General features: G+C 43.7%; 1 protein-coding gene across 1 annotated transcript in view; it reads right to left on the bottom strand.

Annotated features, from left to right (window-relative positions):
- Positions 1-12,325, bottom strand: part of C10H6orf118 (chromosome 10 C6orf118 homolog) — a 15,820-nt gene extending 3,495 nt beyond the window's left edge. The window contains 6 exon segments of the mRNA XM_007131130.2: positions 1,172-1,353; positions 4,479-4,537; positions 7,362-7,486; positions 9,835-9,894; positions 10,752-10,874; positions 11,678-12,325. Of these exon segments, the coding sequence (XP_007131192.1) occupies positions 1,172-1,353; positions 4,479-4,537; positions 7,362-7,486; positions 9,835-9,894; positions 10,752-10,874; positions 11,678-12,241 (1,113 nt within the window). The 5' untranslated portion in view covers positions 12,242-12,325.
- Between the last annotated feature and the right edge of the window lie 3,064 nt (positions 12,326-15,389).

The following is a 15,389-nucleotide window of genomic DNA, read 5'->3' as shown; positions in this document are numbered from 1 at the left end:
GTGAGCCACAACTACTGAGCCCGCGCGTCTGGAGCCTGTGCTCCGCAACAAGAGAGGTCGCGACAGTGAGAGGCCCGCGCACGGCGATGAAGAGTGGCCTCCACTCGCCGCAACTAGAGAAAGCCCTCGCACAGAAATGAAGACCCAACACAGCCAAAAATAAATAAATAAATAAATAAATAAATAAATAAATAAATAAATAAATAAATAAATTTTTTTAAAAAAAATTCAACTATAAATTAGTGTTTCTTCTCAAGACAGTTTTAGTTTAAAAAGGAAGGGGAAGACTCTAAATGAAAACACAGAAGGAAATCTGAACAGATTATTTTAAAATGGAGAGAGAGAAATCAAAACAAGTTTAGACCACCACCACCCTCCTATACACTTTATAATTTGACTTAAAAAAACAAAAAGGTAGTACTGGGAAAATATATGTAACTCTATAAGGAGGAGAAAATGAATATTCAAATATCACTTATAAATTCTTTAAGTGGAAGTTGTATTGAGTCAGATTCTGCACAAATAAAAATTAGGTGATAACATGAAAAATTTGGGCATCACAGCATTTCAAAACATAGATCATAATTTATATTATTGTTTATCAAGAAAATGGTTAGCAACAATTGATAAAGTCTAATATAGTAGACCCTCAATGGCAGTAACTAATCCTATCTTCCAGCATAATTGTACAACCTGTATGGAGTCTATGTGGCTCAATAGTAAGTATAAGGACTTTGGGGCCCAAAAGAATTAAACTGAATCCCAGCTTTGCTGTGTATTCTGTGTCAAGTTGGGCAGGTCACTTAGCCTCTCTGGGCTTCAGATTAAACTACATAGTGTATATTAGACACCCAGTGATGGGATTAATTTTTATGATAAACATTTTCTATACAAAATTGTTAAGTTTTAAGAGATGTCAACTGACCTGAAAGAGATCCAATTTGACCCTTAACAGAGCTCTACGGAATTTTTATCACCTTCATTTTTGTTGTTTTAGCTGAATCTCTTAATTATTCTAATCATTTGTTATAAGTGTTTTGAAATGAAAATATGTTTGGACCAAATGTTATGTTATTTTTTTTCCCTATTGCAAAGTCAAAAGGCTTCATGTGTTTGCCAAGGTCTTCCAGCAAAAGAACAATGTAAACATTCAAATAAGCAATTTGCATACCTCTAAGCTATGAATCTTATTCTCGGTGATATGCAAAATTCCAGTATGAACCAAAGTTGTTTTAATTTCTCTTTCAAGAGCTTGAATTTCATCCCATTTATTAAGCACTTCACACCTTTTTTTTTCAACCTTCTCAATAAGAGTAAGGCGTTCCTCCTTCATTACATTTTTCTCAGGTGATTCTGGAATATTTTTTAAAAGCAAAGTATTCTGTGTTTAATACCTTAGTCCTTATTAATAACATCATGTATTAACAATATTATGTATGTTGTATATAGTTATAAACTATAATGTAACTCAAACTTCAAGCACATCAATAAAAATTATCTGATCCAAGTTAAGTATATGTATTTCATTGCCTTGGTATCTATATATTTTTCTATATTGTGAACCTTTTCCTATTAAAAATATAAACAGTAAAGGCATAGCAACTGAGATAAAAGGAAAAAATTATCTGATCCAAGAATGGGGGGATTCCTCCTTTAATTCATTTATATAATTGATGAGTATTTATTGAGTGACTAACACAGTGTGGGGAAGACGCATGGATGGATGACTTTGCCAGAGACGTGTGACTAAGTTGAGACCAGGAGGATGAACAGGAGTCAGACAAGCGGGAGGGTGTGGGGAGGAGGCAGAAGAGCAGAATCTGGTACATTCAGTTAAAGGAAAGTTACACAGTAGGATGGGGGCACTGAGGGACCGGTGAGAGACATGAAGAAGTGACACTAGAAAGGAACAGGGGGCAGATCTGAAAAGGTCTTCTAACCTACGTGAAGAAATCAGTCAGAGCTGACTTGAAGTCTTTTAGGCTGGGAAGAAACACTCTATCGACCATGGTCACTCAGTCTACGGTATCAAAAATGAGAAAGGCAAGACTCCAATCTGGTCGGCCAGTTAGGAACCTACTGCAGTCATTCAAACTATCAGATCACGATAGAACCTGGGGCATAAAGAGAAGTGGAGAGGAACGATTTAGGAAATAGAACTGGTAGCTGCCATGATCTGGACGTAGAGGAGTAGATATCAAAATAACCCCTAGGTTTCAGCTTGGCCATAGCTAAGAACAGATGTGGTGGGAAGGGAATAATGAGCTCAGTGCAGCAGAGAGGTAAGAAAGAGCTGGGTTTGAACCCAACTTGGCCACGGCCACTTACTACAAGCCCTGTTGACATGGTTACAGGGAGGAGAGTGAAGACGCGTGCCAGTGGTGTTCTGACTTGAGACACCATGCGTTTGGAGATGCCATTCATTGAAATTTCCAAGGACATGCAAATTCAGAGAGAGAGCGAACCCAACCTTGGACTTGTTGAGTTGACACTCACGTGCCATGTCCAGTAGGCAGTGGCATATACAGATCTTACGCCTAAAAATGTATTTTAGCAGGGAAGAGATTTAGAATCAGACATGTGGATTGAACCAAAAACATGCTGGGCTCCAATAAATATCAGTATTTAAGGAGTACAGAGAGGCAGTGGAGACCGAGAGTAACTCACTGCTAAGGCTGCTTTGTTTTCAAGCAACACAGCTAGATTCTGATGAGTGGGAGGTTTCAATTTTTTTGAGAGAGAACGACTACTCCTTTTTGACAGGAAAAAAGGCAGAAAGAGTGATCATACCTAGTTATACATAGGTGAGCAGGACCCAAGTCACTGCCGTCACTCAAACTTGCCAAATTTGGAAGAAGGGAAAAGTGGGAAGGTAAGTTTTGATACATGATGAGCTAACAGAGCAGAAACAGTCATTAAGCCTCTACATGAACTCTGAGAGATACTACAAAATAAAGCCTTTGATCCCCACCTTGATCTAACCTGAGGGTTTCACCTCAAACAATTAACTGTCAGCAAAGAAGCCAAAAGGAGTGCGACCCAACTGTTCCTCTTTTTTAGCTAAAGAGGAAGACTGTGGTATCAGAATGGGGGGAATGCCACAGAAAATGTGTATGGTTGGAGAAGGCTTGCGAATGAGAAAACTGTAGAACAAGAATAAAGGAGGAAGAATACAGGACACCAGATTTCTTCTCAAAACCGGTCTCAAGACTTGTGAGAACCACCTCAAAGATGCCGAGAGGAGAAAAGTGATTCCAGGGTGAGTCAGTGTGGACCAAACCTGGAGGACAAATGACATTTGAGTGAATCGTAAGTGTAAACAGTAAAGATTAAGGAGCAGCATACTTAATTGAACTTATTTTGGTTATTTAATCAAACTCTAAGGTGCGTATCTAATTTTGAGACGATTTTTAATGTTGTTACTGCACAAATGTTCACAGAATGTGATTAATTTCCCGTGAACTCTGCGCTCCTGTTCACATGCAATAATGATACGAGGAGGAGCCGCCAGGCGGAGCAACTCCGCTGCGCCAGGCCCTGTGTTCTTGCCTCACGCGGGTCACCACGCTGAATCCTCCTAAAGACTGAGGGAAACACTGTCACTGTCCCCAGGGAACAGGCAGCAGCTGAGATGAAACCAGTTCAAATAACAGCCATGTGAGTGGGTCGCTGTGATGGGCAGGTTGAGGACCACCTGCTAGAGAGGGCACCCCAGACCTGGACAGAAACTCGTTGCTGTCTGGAAAAGCTGACTCCTCTGATCCAGGAATAAAGATGTAAAGGTTGTGAAAACCAGGCCGGGCTGTCTTCCTTGCTGTTACCCTGGAAACCACAGGCCACGGCCCCGCTTCCTCTATTTCCATCTCACTTGGTTGCGCTGAAGTGTTCACTATCCCCCCCGCCACCCTCAAATCTATTATATATTTCAAGACCCTTTCTCTAAAATCAACAGCGTTTAGTCCTTCAGCACTTCCTCGGGGGAGCTGACTCTCATATTTATACCATTTGGTCGATTTTCCTAGAATCTATTCCAAATATCTTGGTCAAAGCTTGACCTGATTCTTGCTACATAAGGTCCTGAATTCATTCAACGTTCCACTAAAACCCACAATGATCCTGGAGGAAAATGAAATGCATACAAGTCGTCTCTTGTTACAGAGAAACTCAATAACCCAAAGTGCCCAAAGCATCAGAAACTGGGATAATTATCTTGACCCTGACAGAATCTCTTAAAGAAATCAACTGCTTCCTTGTGTCTTTAAAGTATTTCATTTAAACCACTTCAGATAAAATGAAAACTTACTGAATTTCTAAAGAACTTGATGGGGAAAAAAAGGAATAAAATGTAATAAACTCTCTGAAAAACCTTTTCAAACAACTAACAGAAGAGGCCATGAACAGTGGACCAGGTTTGAAGATTCCTCACCTGAAGGTCACAGCAAAAGTCACGTCAGAAGATCAGTCACACGGTCACTCACCTGATCTCTTCTTAGTGGATTGCAGCAACATGCGTTCCAGCGCCAATTCACTTCTGAGTCTACGGTTTGGGAATAAAACATAGTGATATGTTAGAACCCTGTTTGTACCATTGTCCTTTGGTCTATTTTATACAACAGTCCTAAAATTGAGAAATAGGAACAGATCTTCTTAGTTTCTAACAAAAAAAGGTGATTTGAAGACGTATAAGAGCCTGGATCAGTCAAGTTCAATAAACAAAAGAATACTTTCTTACCAAGATTGCCTAAGCCACTGGTAAAGGAGCTGGTCTTACAGCATTTATTGATATTACTTTGTGACTTGAATTTTTAAGAAGCAAGGGGGCAAAGAAACTAGCATTTTACACTCTGAAGCCAATAATGAAATAATGAGTCCAATAATGGAAAAATCCTACCGATATTGGAATACATGTTGCATTTTCCCTGTTAATTATGATTGCGTCCCATAGATACAATTTGCAAATTCCACTACATTTAAACTAAAAATAAAACACAAGAAATTTGAAAAGGAGGAAATAAAACCTTTTTTATCTCTTTGTATCTTCTTCCTCATTCAAAATAAACTACACTGACTATCTCTAATAGATTTAGAGAGAAAAAGGAATCAAATAAGTCTTGCATATACTGAGGGAAACCCTGTGATCTGGTTAAAAACATCAGCACAACAAATGTCTTAACACCGCCTTGTCTACAAGGGGCTTGATGGTTTAAGATTTTCGTACACATTAACTCACTTTATGACAGACTAAAAGAAATAGAAAAGTATTATAACTCCATGTTTAAGAAATTAAGGTTAAGTGGGTTAATAATAATGGTGAAAACCTTTTCAATATGTATTTCAGAGGGTTCAGTCTCCACAAACTTTTGATGTGTTGTGTTATATGAGAATTCCCTGGTGATGCAGTGTTTAAGAATCTGCCTGCCAATGCAGGGGACACAGGTTCGATCCCTGGTCCGGGAAGATCCCACCTGCTGCAGAGCAACTAAGACCATGTGCCACAACTACTGAGCCCACGTGCTCTAGGGCCCACGTGCCGCAACCACTGAGCCCGCATGCCGCAACTACTGAAGCCCACGTGCCTAGACCCCGTGCTCCACAGCAAGAGAAGCCACCACAATGAGAAGCCGGTGCACTGCAACGAAGAGTAGCCCCCCCTCATCACAACTAGAGAAAGCCTGCACACAGCAACGAAGACACAATGCGGCCAAAAATAAATTAAAAAAAAAAACTTTTAACGTGTTACAGTTCTAAATGTTACTTATGTTTCTATTTCACTGCTTTGTTTTTCTTCCTGGGGACTTCCATTACATACAAGTTGGATCTTCTTTGCCTGTCTTTTATTTCAACCACTTTTTCTCTGACTCTTTTTCTTTATTTATCACGTTTTAATTCTCTTGATTGTTTCTTGCTTTTTTCTAATGCCCCTTGTTACATTTTCTTTCAAAACTATTCCTCCCCGGACATGTCCTAGTTTAGTCTTGATCTATAATATAATTTTGACTTTTTCACTATCTTTCCTCAGTTGTCAAATCTTGTTTCATGGCCTCCTCTTTTGCTGCTGTTGATTTCTGTGCTTAGGTTTTAAATTTATGACTCAAGGTTGTTTTTATACCCTGAAATGCTCTTTTGAGAATATTTGGTTTAGTTTGCAGGGCTGTGGCACAGTTTTCTTCTCTAGCTGTTTGTTGTTGGTGTCCGATGTTAGGGATTTTCATCAGCTAAATTATATGGGTCCTTATTTTCCGTTTTCTTTTTAGAGTCAGCTGTGTGGACACAGACTCTGCATTTTTATGGTTAGGGCTCCTAGTTTGTGAGATTCTTAATTCAAGAAGACACTTTTCTGTGAGAGCAAATTATACTTTTGTCTTTGTTGTTTGGGTTTTATTTTGTTTTGTTTCTTTTCCTTTTTTTTTTTGGAAGAGACGGAAAAACAGTAGTGGGAGGGGTTGTGTGCCTTTTGATTTTCTTCTCTTAAGGGGTTCTGAATTTCTCTCCCTTGCTAATTTTTCTCTTCCAAGTATGCTGATCACTTCCTTTTAACCCTCTTCTCACCCATATCATCATCTCAGAATTGTTTCCTTGCTTCCACACTCACTTTTATGTCCCTTTCTTTTGAGTCAGTGCTCTGGTGGACCTCCCAGTAACCTGTGCAGTATTCTCACTTTGGGTGGTTCACTCTCTCTCACACAGTGCTTTTAAGACAATTTTAGGATTTCTACTAACTCCATTCTTCTCTCTGCCCCAGACTGATCTTGCTCTCACCAAGTTTGGCAGAAAGAGAGTAGATAATGTTTCACTGGCACAGAATGTTTATTTTCTATTTTCAGGTATTTTGAATTTAGGACACTTTCTGTCTTTTATTTACACTGAAGACAGAGTTTTGATTTTTGGTTTTTGTTTCTTGTTTTGTTTGCTTGAGCATATTTTGAGTGTGTCAGATTTACTTTCATCTTTTTCTTAATTCTTTAAAAAAATTATACCCTATCAGATTGTGGTTTCACCCTGAAAGACTAATCACCGAGGTTAAAAGATTTTCTAAGTTAGAAAAATAACTAGGGCATTCCTAAAAGTTATCTTGATTTTGCAGCATACTCAGCCAACAATAAATCCTCAGGGGACAACCGAAGATGACCTGAGATTCCTTCAGAAGCCTCCCCAAACTCCCCTCATAGAAACACCAGATCTAGTAGAGCATCCTAGTCACGTGTGCGACGATTTCTGCAAGAGACCCGGCGACCAGCTTGGTGTTGATAAAGGCAGGGTGCCACACCCAACAAGGCAGGAAAAAAGTGTAAAACACGCTTGTCACATGGTTTTTAAGACATTGTAAAATAAGTGTAATCCCAGCATAGATCAACCCTCACTTGTCATTACGGTCCAGGGATGCTTTGATGGCCACCACGAGCGCCCTCAGCTCCTCCCTGGCCTGGTTGACATCTGCGGTCCTCACCCTCCTCGTCTCCAGCCCCTGGATGTGAGTCAGCAAAGTCTGGGCAGAATGAGGCCGTAACAGGTGAGACAAACACAAAGCAAGGGTGAAGATTTTCCTTTTTCTGTTAATACAGTGTATTCAAGATGTCCTGAGTCAAAATACAAATTCTAGTCAACATAGGTAAATAGGTAGGACGGAAGGGAGGGAGGAATGCCAGAGGAGGGGTCAATAGCCACGTGAAGATCTGGGTAAGGTACATATTTTTTAATTTTAAGTTTTCATTTTCCTAAGAAGTTTAGAGTGGTGGGGTTTCACTGTTGGTTTGTGTGGGGGAAGGAAAGTGCTGAATAAAGTGCTTCGAGCGCATTATTATCAGCGCCACAATTGTTTCTTTCTAATTGGTGAGAAACGATTTTCACTCGATGGCTATATATGGATACAAAGTGATGCTTCTCAAATGTGGTGAAACAAAGGTCTCTGCCTTCTTAAGTGATGGGCTGCCAAGTTTCCAGAAGCAGAAAGAAGGATCTAGTGCCCTGATGCCCTGGGGATTTTTTCTTTGTGACTTAACCTCAAAAAGTAAAGAACAGGGTAGACCCCCAGCTGGAGGCATTGCTTTTTCCTGCCAAACAAAAGCTTTTTTCTGAAGCACGAAAAGCTCAAAACAAAGAACACCATGCAAACATGTGATTTTCGATTAAGAGCTAAGTTAGAACGGACTTCTTTGTCAGGCTGTGCTTTTTTTTTTTTTTCATAGACAAAGTAAGACATTCTTCTTCCCAATTTATAAGATAGAATTTTTAAACTTTATTGAAAATGTCAAAAGTCATCCTAGCTACAGTGCTATATTCTCTTAGTTTTGTAAGTGATAACGTCATTCCTGTAGTCCATCTTCATTACCAACCATCCACAGGTGTGGCTTAAGCCTAGAGGGAACCCCTGGACGTTGGCACAGTGAGAGGAGGTATAGCCACAGTTTACGTGGGCTGCTCGCTCTCCCCTGAGGCTAACAACTGTACATCCTTTCCAGTAATTACTAACATTGCACCCTCTATATTCCCAAACCATTTACATCTAGAGCTACTCCAGGGTTTGGGACTCCAGAGAGTCCCATCTCTGCTTCCAACTTCCATGCTGTGTCTGTGTCCAAACTTCCCTCTTCCTCTAAGAACACCAGTCATTGGATTAGGACCCACCCTAACGACCGCATCTGAACTTGATTACATCTGCACAAACCTTATTTGCCAAGAGGTTACCCAGCTTCCAGGTGGACACGATTTCACCTCATTGGGAAAATGCAGTATGTGCAGTTTGGAAGGAGCTGGTGAGGCATCAGGAGACAAGGACCACACAAGAACTATGGCAGCAAATATTCAGTAAAGAGCAGCTTAACAACAATGTTGGAAACTGGAGATGTTTGTGGGACATTTTCTTACTTTCATTTTGCTGTCATAACAAATTACCACAAACTTAGTGTCATAACACAAATTTATTATCTCTGTTCTGTAGGGCAGAAATCTGAGTGGCTTTTGGACTCTGCTCAGGGTCTCACTGGGCTGAAATCAAGGTGCAGGCTGTGCTGCCTTCCTTTCTGGAGCTCCAGAGCACAAACTCCTTCCATGATCGTTCAGGTTGTTGGCAGAATCTGGTTCCTCGAGGGTGTAGGACTGAAGTCCCATCCCTTGCCGGCTGTCAGCAGGGTCCACTCTCAGCTCCTAGGGGCCTCTCTCCAGTCCCTGCATCTGGACCCTCCACGTCACAGCTCCCAATGGTCCTGAATGCTTCTCAGGCTTAGAATCACAGAACTCTGACTTCCCCTTCTGCCACCTCTCCCTTCTGACTTCAGCCAGGGAAAGTTCTCTGCTTTTAAGGGCTCATGTGATTAGATTGGGCCCACCCAGTTAATTCAAGATAATCTTCCTATTTTAAGGTCTGTAACCTGCCGACTCAGACACCTGAGCGTCAGCCTCCAGGGGGACACTGGCTGGATACACTGTAATCTGGAACTCACAGGAAAGATTGGGGTGAGGCATACAAAGCCAGGAGCCACCAGTGTAAGGGATCTCATCTACCAGCAGAGAGTGAGGAGAGAGAGACGGCCGATTCTGAGCGAAGCAGACACGCGAGGACTGGGTTACAGAAGGAGAGGCCTGCAGAGATCACGGAGAACTGGTGGCCAGAGATACTGCCAAAAGCAAGAAACGCGTGTGCCTCCGCCGCCCGCCCCTCACTGTTTCCTTTACCTGGAGTGTCCTTCATGAGTATAAAGCCCATTCCTATTAATAGTGTCAGCTGTTCTAAATTATGGAGGCACAAATGGGGCTTCTTTGATTCAGACAGGTTTCCAGTGCTCAGGAAATATGAAGAAATAGGTTCTACTTAAGACTTGCATGATTGATTGTTACCTTATACTGTTCTGTGGGCTGGGTCTTCAGAAGTAATAACATGTAGAGTTCATATTTGTCCTATAGAAAGAACAAAAGAGAGAAAAGAAGGAAGAAAGGAAGCAAGGGAGAAAGGAGAGAAGAAAGGAAGATCCATTGGAAATGTGTTATGAGATTACAGTACAATGTAATATTCTTTGCATATGTAAATAAAATGGAGGCTAAGGACGTCAGCTCAGATCATTTTAAAAAATGTAAGAATGCTCCTGCAATATATTAAATAGTATACACACTAAAATGTACAAAATCTCACCATCTTTAAAGCATATTTGAATAGTAACTATTGATGACTTCAGGATAGAATCACAAAATACCTTGACACACGAACAACATATGACCTCCTGCCACTAGGATGCTCCGTGGATTTGGGTCCTACTGACCTTCCAGAGATGGAGATGTTCTCTGGAGGGCAGACCACCACACCCTGCTTTTAAGCCTTGCCTGTTTTGGGGAGTTGGACAATAGCAGACTCCACAAGCAACCTAATTCCAACTCAGCTATGATATGATGGTCACTTTCACCATGAAATCACAACAAACTTATAACTCCTTAAAGATTCATATAAAATTATATATGCATAACCATAGAAGTTTCTGTGTTACACATGTGCAGTTTATAAGAGTTTATCTACAATTAGGAAGCTTTAGTATAAATATATGGGCTTCAGGAGTGAGCTAGCTGGGTGTCTATCTCACGTGGCCCATTTATGGACTCATGTGGCTGTAGGCACATTCCTTCAAGTCTCCGTGAATGATCTTCCTCATGTGTAGAGCGGACACCATGATACTCGGCAGAATTTCTGTGAGGCGTGAGCTCACGTGTGCAAAAAATCACGCGTGGCTCTCGTTTGTTATCTGGGAAAAGCATGTTTCTCTTACCTTAATTTCTTTCAAGATATCACCAAATATCAAAGAACTATTGCAAATATCTTCAAAGACTTCTCCAAAGACCTGTAGTCTGTTGAACTCTTCAGGGTCACAGACACATGTTTTCTGGAGCTTCTGGAGGAAAAAGAGAGCCAGCCCATTTCAGGATGACTTCGTTTTCCTTTCTGATTACTTTCTCAGGTTGAGGAATCAGACACCCCATGGGGCTTTCTATCAGGGGGCACAGGTCCCGCCCCCCCCAGCGTTGGGTCTCAGCAGAGCTGGGTGCCAATCCACCTGGGGCTGAGAAGCTATGTGTGTCTGATTTTCTTTATTTATTCCCTTGCATCCTGTGAATCAGGGGTTCACTCTCTGCCTCTGCAGTGTCCTCAAGGTCCTTCTCTTTCTATCAGTCCTCTCAGCCAAAAATCTCATCACTGTTTGGTGATTTCATGTGTAGACTCCGCCCCACATCCTCACCCTTCCAATCACTAAGTACCACTCTCAGCCCTCGGTCGCTCACGGCAGCATGTCCCATGACGCCAAACTACCTTCTACAGACCGCTTGGCTCCTACTCGGATTTCACCTGCATCCTCAACTCTCTCCTCGCCCTCTCTTCACATTCTTCCACAGTGAGTCAGGCAAACCTCTTCCTCGGGTGCTTCTGCTGTCCCAGGGACACCTGCTTGACTGTAGCTGCTCTGCAGCATCCATTGCTATCCATTATGAAATCACCTCCAAGGCACCGCTTTCCAAACTTAACCTTCTTTGATTTCACCCTAACTGTTACCATCTACATCACATGGGATATTCTCAGCCCTTTTCCATCCTACCTGGGAAAGTAAGTGAGGCGTCAGAGAGCCAGCCTCCGCCCACAATCTTTAGACTGCCGGGACTGGCCCGGGTACCGATAGTATCGCAGAACTGCCCTCCTTACCTGCTCCAACTTCTTTTCATGGCACATCACCACCTTGCTCCCAGAGAAGTCACTCTTCAAGACATCCTGCTTTGCAAGAACTTGTTTCTGGAAACTCAGGAACCTCCTGTACTTGTGTGCTTTTGTTACGCCAGCCAAGAGTGAGCTGAGGAGCTCGTCCCTGCCTGGGGGGCGCATCGCACACTCACGGCTGGACTTCACTTCTTTGTGCTTCAGAACCTTCATCTTGGGCCATCTTAGCTCTTCTCTCTTTGGCCGTTCGGGGGGCCCTTCCTCCCTCAAACCCTTCTTTGGAATCAAATCCTCCTCCGAAGTGTGGGAACCATGTGTCAGAGGGTTCAAACACCTGAAGAGTGGTGTGATCTCGGCATCGTTTGGGCCCACAGCTGTGTTGATGGTAAAATAAGCTAAAGCATCTTTCATCTTTTTAATCTTCTTATCAGATGGCTTTTCTACTCCAAAGACGTTTGCCTCCTTGGGCCTGTTGGCATTGGGCCAGTGATGCAGGATTGTCTCCAGAGGCCTGTAGAGCTTGCTGGGGTTCAGGTGTCCGGAGGTGTACATGTAGACCTCATCTCTGTGGTCTTTCTGGAGTTTGTTCAGAAGCGTCCTTAGATTGCATAGAGTCTTAATACCTGGTGTCTCACAGTGTTTCCACCTTAGGTAAACTGGTCAGGAAAGACAAGAAGAGGATTAAATACCACTCTAGCTCCACAAAGAGGCTGTAAGAGGGCTGTGTGCATTTGCTGAGCCGGCATATACCTCTCCCAGAGCAGGAGCCCACACATACAGAGAGGAGAGAGTACAGGCCAGCCTGACTGCAGACGAAGGGTGAACCATTGACGTGACGGTCAATTGCCATCAGAAAGCCCAGGACCCGCAAAGCCAGGAAGAAGGGAAAGGGGATTTTGATCCAACAGGGAATTTCTTACTCTCTTAACAAAGGCTCTAGAAGAAAAATCTAAAGGCATGATCATAATGCTTAATGACGCTTAAAGACAGCTATGCTAGGGAATAAATAAAAGTGTTTTTCTTCCTCCCTTAAAGCTAAACATCTCAGGAGTCCCTGAGCAAAGCGATCCATGACTGATGAGGCGTTCACACGTCCCCCGCCCCGTGTAGGAAGATAAGGAGCCACAGAGTGAAACCTGTGGCTGTGTTGACAGGGGCCCCAGCGCCTCCACAAAGGGTCCCGGAGGTAGGAGTCCGTTTGGGCTCTGGGAAACGCCGGCCTTCTGAATCACTCCCTAACTGTGTGAGCTCAAAGATCTTACATAAGCTCTCTGAAGCAGTCCCTTCCTCTGCACGATCAGGAGAGCTGTCCTACTCTGAAGGGCCCACTGCCAACCCAATAGAACTGCTTTTGGCAAACAAGCACATGGATGGAGTAGATACTCCATAAAGGTCGCCTATTTTGATCAAAGGACTGCAGTCCAGGGAACACCTTCTCAGCGCTTCTGGTAGGACAGGAGCAGGCCCAGACTCCAACGTGACACGGGGGAGGGGCTTTCTTCCTGGGCTGTCGCTGAGACGCTCATGGAGCGGCAGGCCTGGCGCACGACATTCCCGGAGAATGCTGGAGGAATCAGCCAGCAGACGTCGTACCACTGCCTTGTTACCCGAGCTGGGAGGGGCCCTGGGAACAAGGCAGTGAACCAGGCCCATCGGGGCCCTCGAGGGCCTGGCCTGAGCTCTCAGAGGCCCAGGATTCACCTACATCCACACCTGCCACACCCCTCAGTCCACACGACAGGCCCACCTGTAACTAGGCCCCTTTGGTGACAGGGAAGCCGGGGGGAGTTTTGTGATCAACTCAGGTCCCGGCACCTGACAGGTGGCAGCGTTGATTTCTGAATGCAGCATTTTTACCCTAACTGTTGGGTTCTTCCCTCATCCCACAAGGGCTCGAGCAAAGGGGGCCAGGGCCGGGCTTTCTGGGACCCACACCAAACCCCTTCCTCTGGCCGATCCACGTCTGAAAGCAGGACCATAAATCAGGACATGTCATTGTCTCCATTGCCACCTGAGAGAAGAAATGAGGGCACAGAGGTATGGGGGGGGTAACAGTGTCTCGTGTTGCATGACGAACCCCCCTACATCCAGAAGCTTCACACCCCCAGACTAGCTCACTACTCCATGGTCGGCACTTCAGCCTGCGGGCTGAGCTCTCCACTCCAGGATCACAACAAGGATATCAGGGTGTGGGCCTAGCCGGGTCCCTGGAGGCCTTGAGGGGAAATCTGATCCCGGGCTCAGTCCTGTGGTGACAGAAGCCAGTTTCTTGCAAGTGTTGGACTGAGGTCCCCACCTCCTAGTTGGCCTTTGGCGGGGGTCACTCTTGGCTCCTGGGGCCACCCACTTTCCTGGCCATATGGGCCACCTTCATCCCTGAGCCAGCAAGGCACTCTGCATACTTCCCATGCGCTTGACCTCTGACTCCTCCCCTGTGACTGACCTCATGTGATTAGGTCAGGCCCACCCAGCACTCTCCCTGCCGTGAGGTCACTGGTGCCATGGGACACGGTGCAACCACAGAGTGCTCGTTTCATGTTCAGTCCTGGGATCTGTGCTGGGCACGTACAGCAGGGGGCAGGGAACTCGGGCCACCCCAGGGCTCTGCCCACCCCAAGCCAAGCCTGGGCTCTGGGCTTGGGCTATTGCTCTCTACCCAAGCCCAGAGCCCAGGCTCCCTTTGCACTGTCCCGGCTGGAGAAGAATCATCCTTTCCCTCCTGTGCGGTTGGATCCTGGAGCAAACACTTCTAGCGACGGGGTGCTCGAGAATTTCCCTGCTGAGTAGTTTAGTACTTCAAAGAAACCAGTTAAGAAACGTTAAAAAAAATTTTTCAGCCAGAATTCCTTTCTTCTTTTTTCTTTTTAACCTTTTATTTTATATTGGAATATAGTTGATTAACAATGTTGTGATAGTTTCAGGTGTACAGCAAAGTGATTCAGTTATGTGTACACATGTATCTATTCTTTTTCAAATTCTTTTCCCATTTAGGTTACATAATATTGAGCCGAGTTCCCTGAGCTATACAGTAGGTCCTTGTTGGTTATCCATTTTAAATATAGCAGTGTGTACATGTCAATCCAAGCCTGTTTCTGTTTTGTAAATAAGTTCATTTGTATCAGGAAATGTTAAAATATTAATAGAACAAGTTTTCAAGACAGATAATCATAATTCATCAAACGCACCAACACGTAAAGAAAGCACTAAAACAACATTGCATCAGTTGGGCTTCTCCAGAGAGAACCAGCCGGATGGACATATAGAGACAGAGGTTTATTGTAAGGAATTGGCTCACACAGTTATGCAGTCTGGAGAGTCCAAAATCTGCAGGGTAGGTAGCAGGCCTGAGACAGAGCTCACGTCCAAATACCTTCTGCTGGAGGATTTTCTCTTGCTTGCGGGAGGTCAGTTTTTGGTCTATTAAGATCTTCAGCTGATTAGATGAGGCCCACCCACACTATGGAGGGGAATTTGTTTTATTCAAAGGCTCCTTACTTAAACGTTCATCTCATCCAAAAACACCCTCAACAGAAACATCCAGCATGTTTGACCAAATATCCAGCACTGTAGCCCACCTAAGTAGACACATAAAATTCACCATCACATATATTAGACCCACTCTTTTTGGAAAATGGGAGGAGGTGACTTAATTGTTGTGTTTTCCTTTGTTTATTCTATTTCCAAAAATGAGTTAGAGCCA

This window comes from Physeter macrocephalus, chromosome 10, assembly GCF_002837175.3.
Source record: "Physeter macrocephalus isolate SW-GA chromosome 10, ASM283717v5, whole genome shotgun sequence".
NCBI lineage: Eukaryota > Metazoa > Chordata > Mammalia > Artiodactyla > Physeteridae > Physeter > Physeter macrocephalus.
This window is presented reverse-complemented; position numbering and strand designations above follow the sequence as displayed.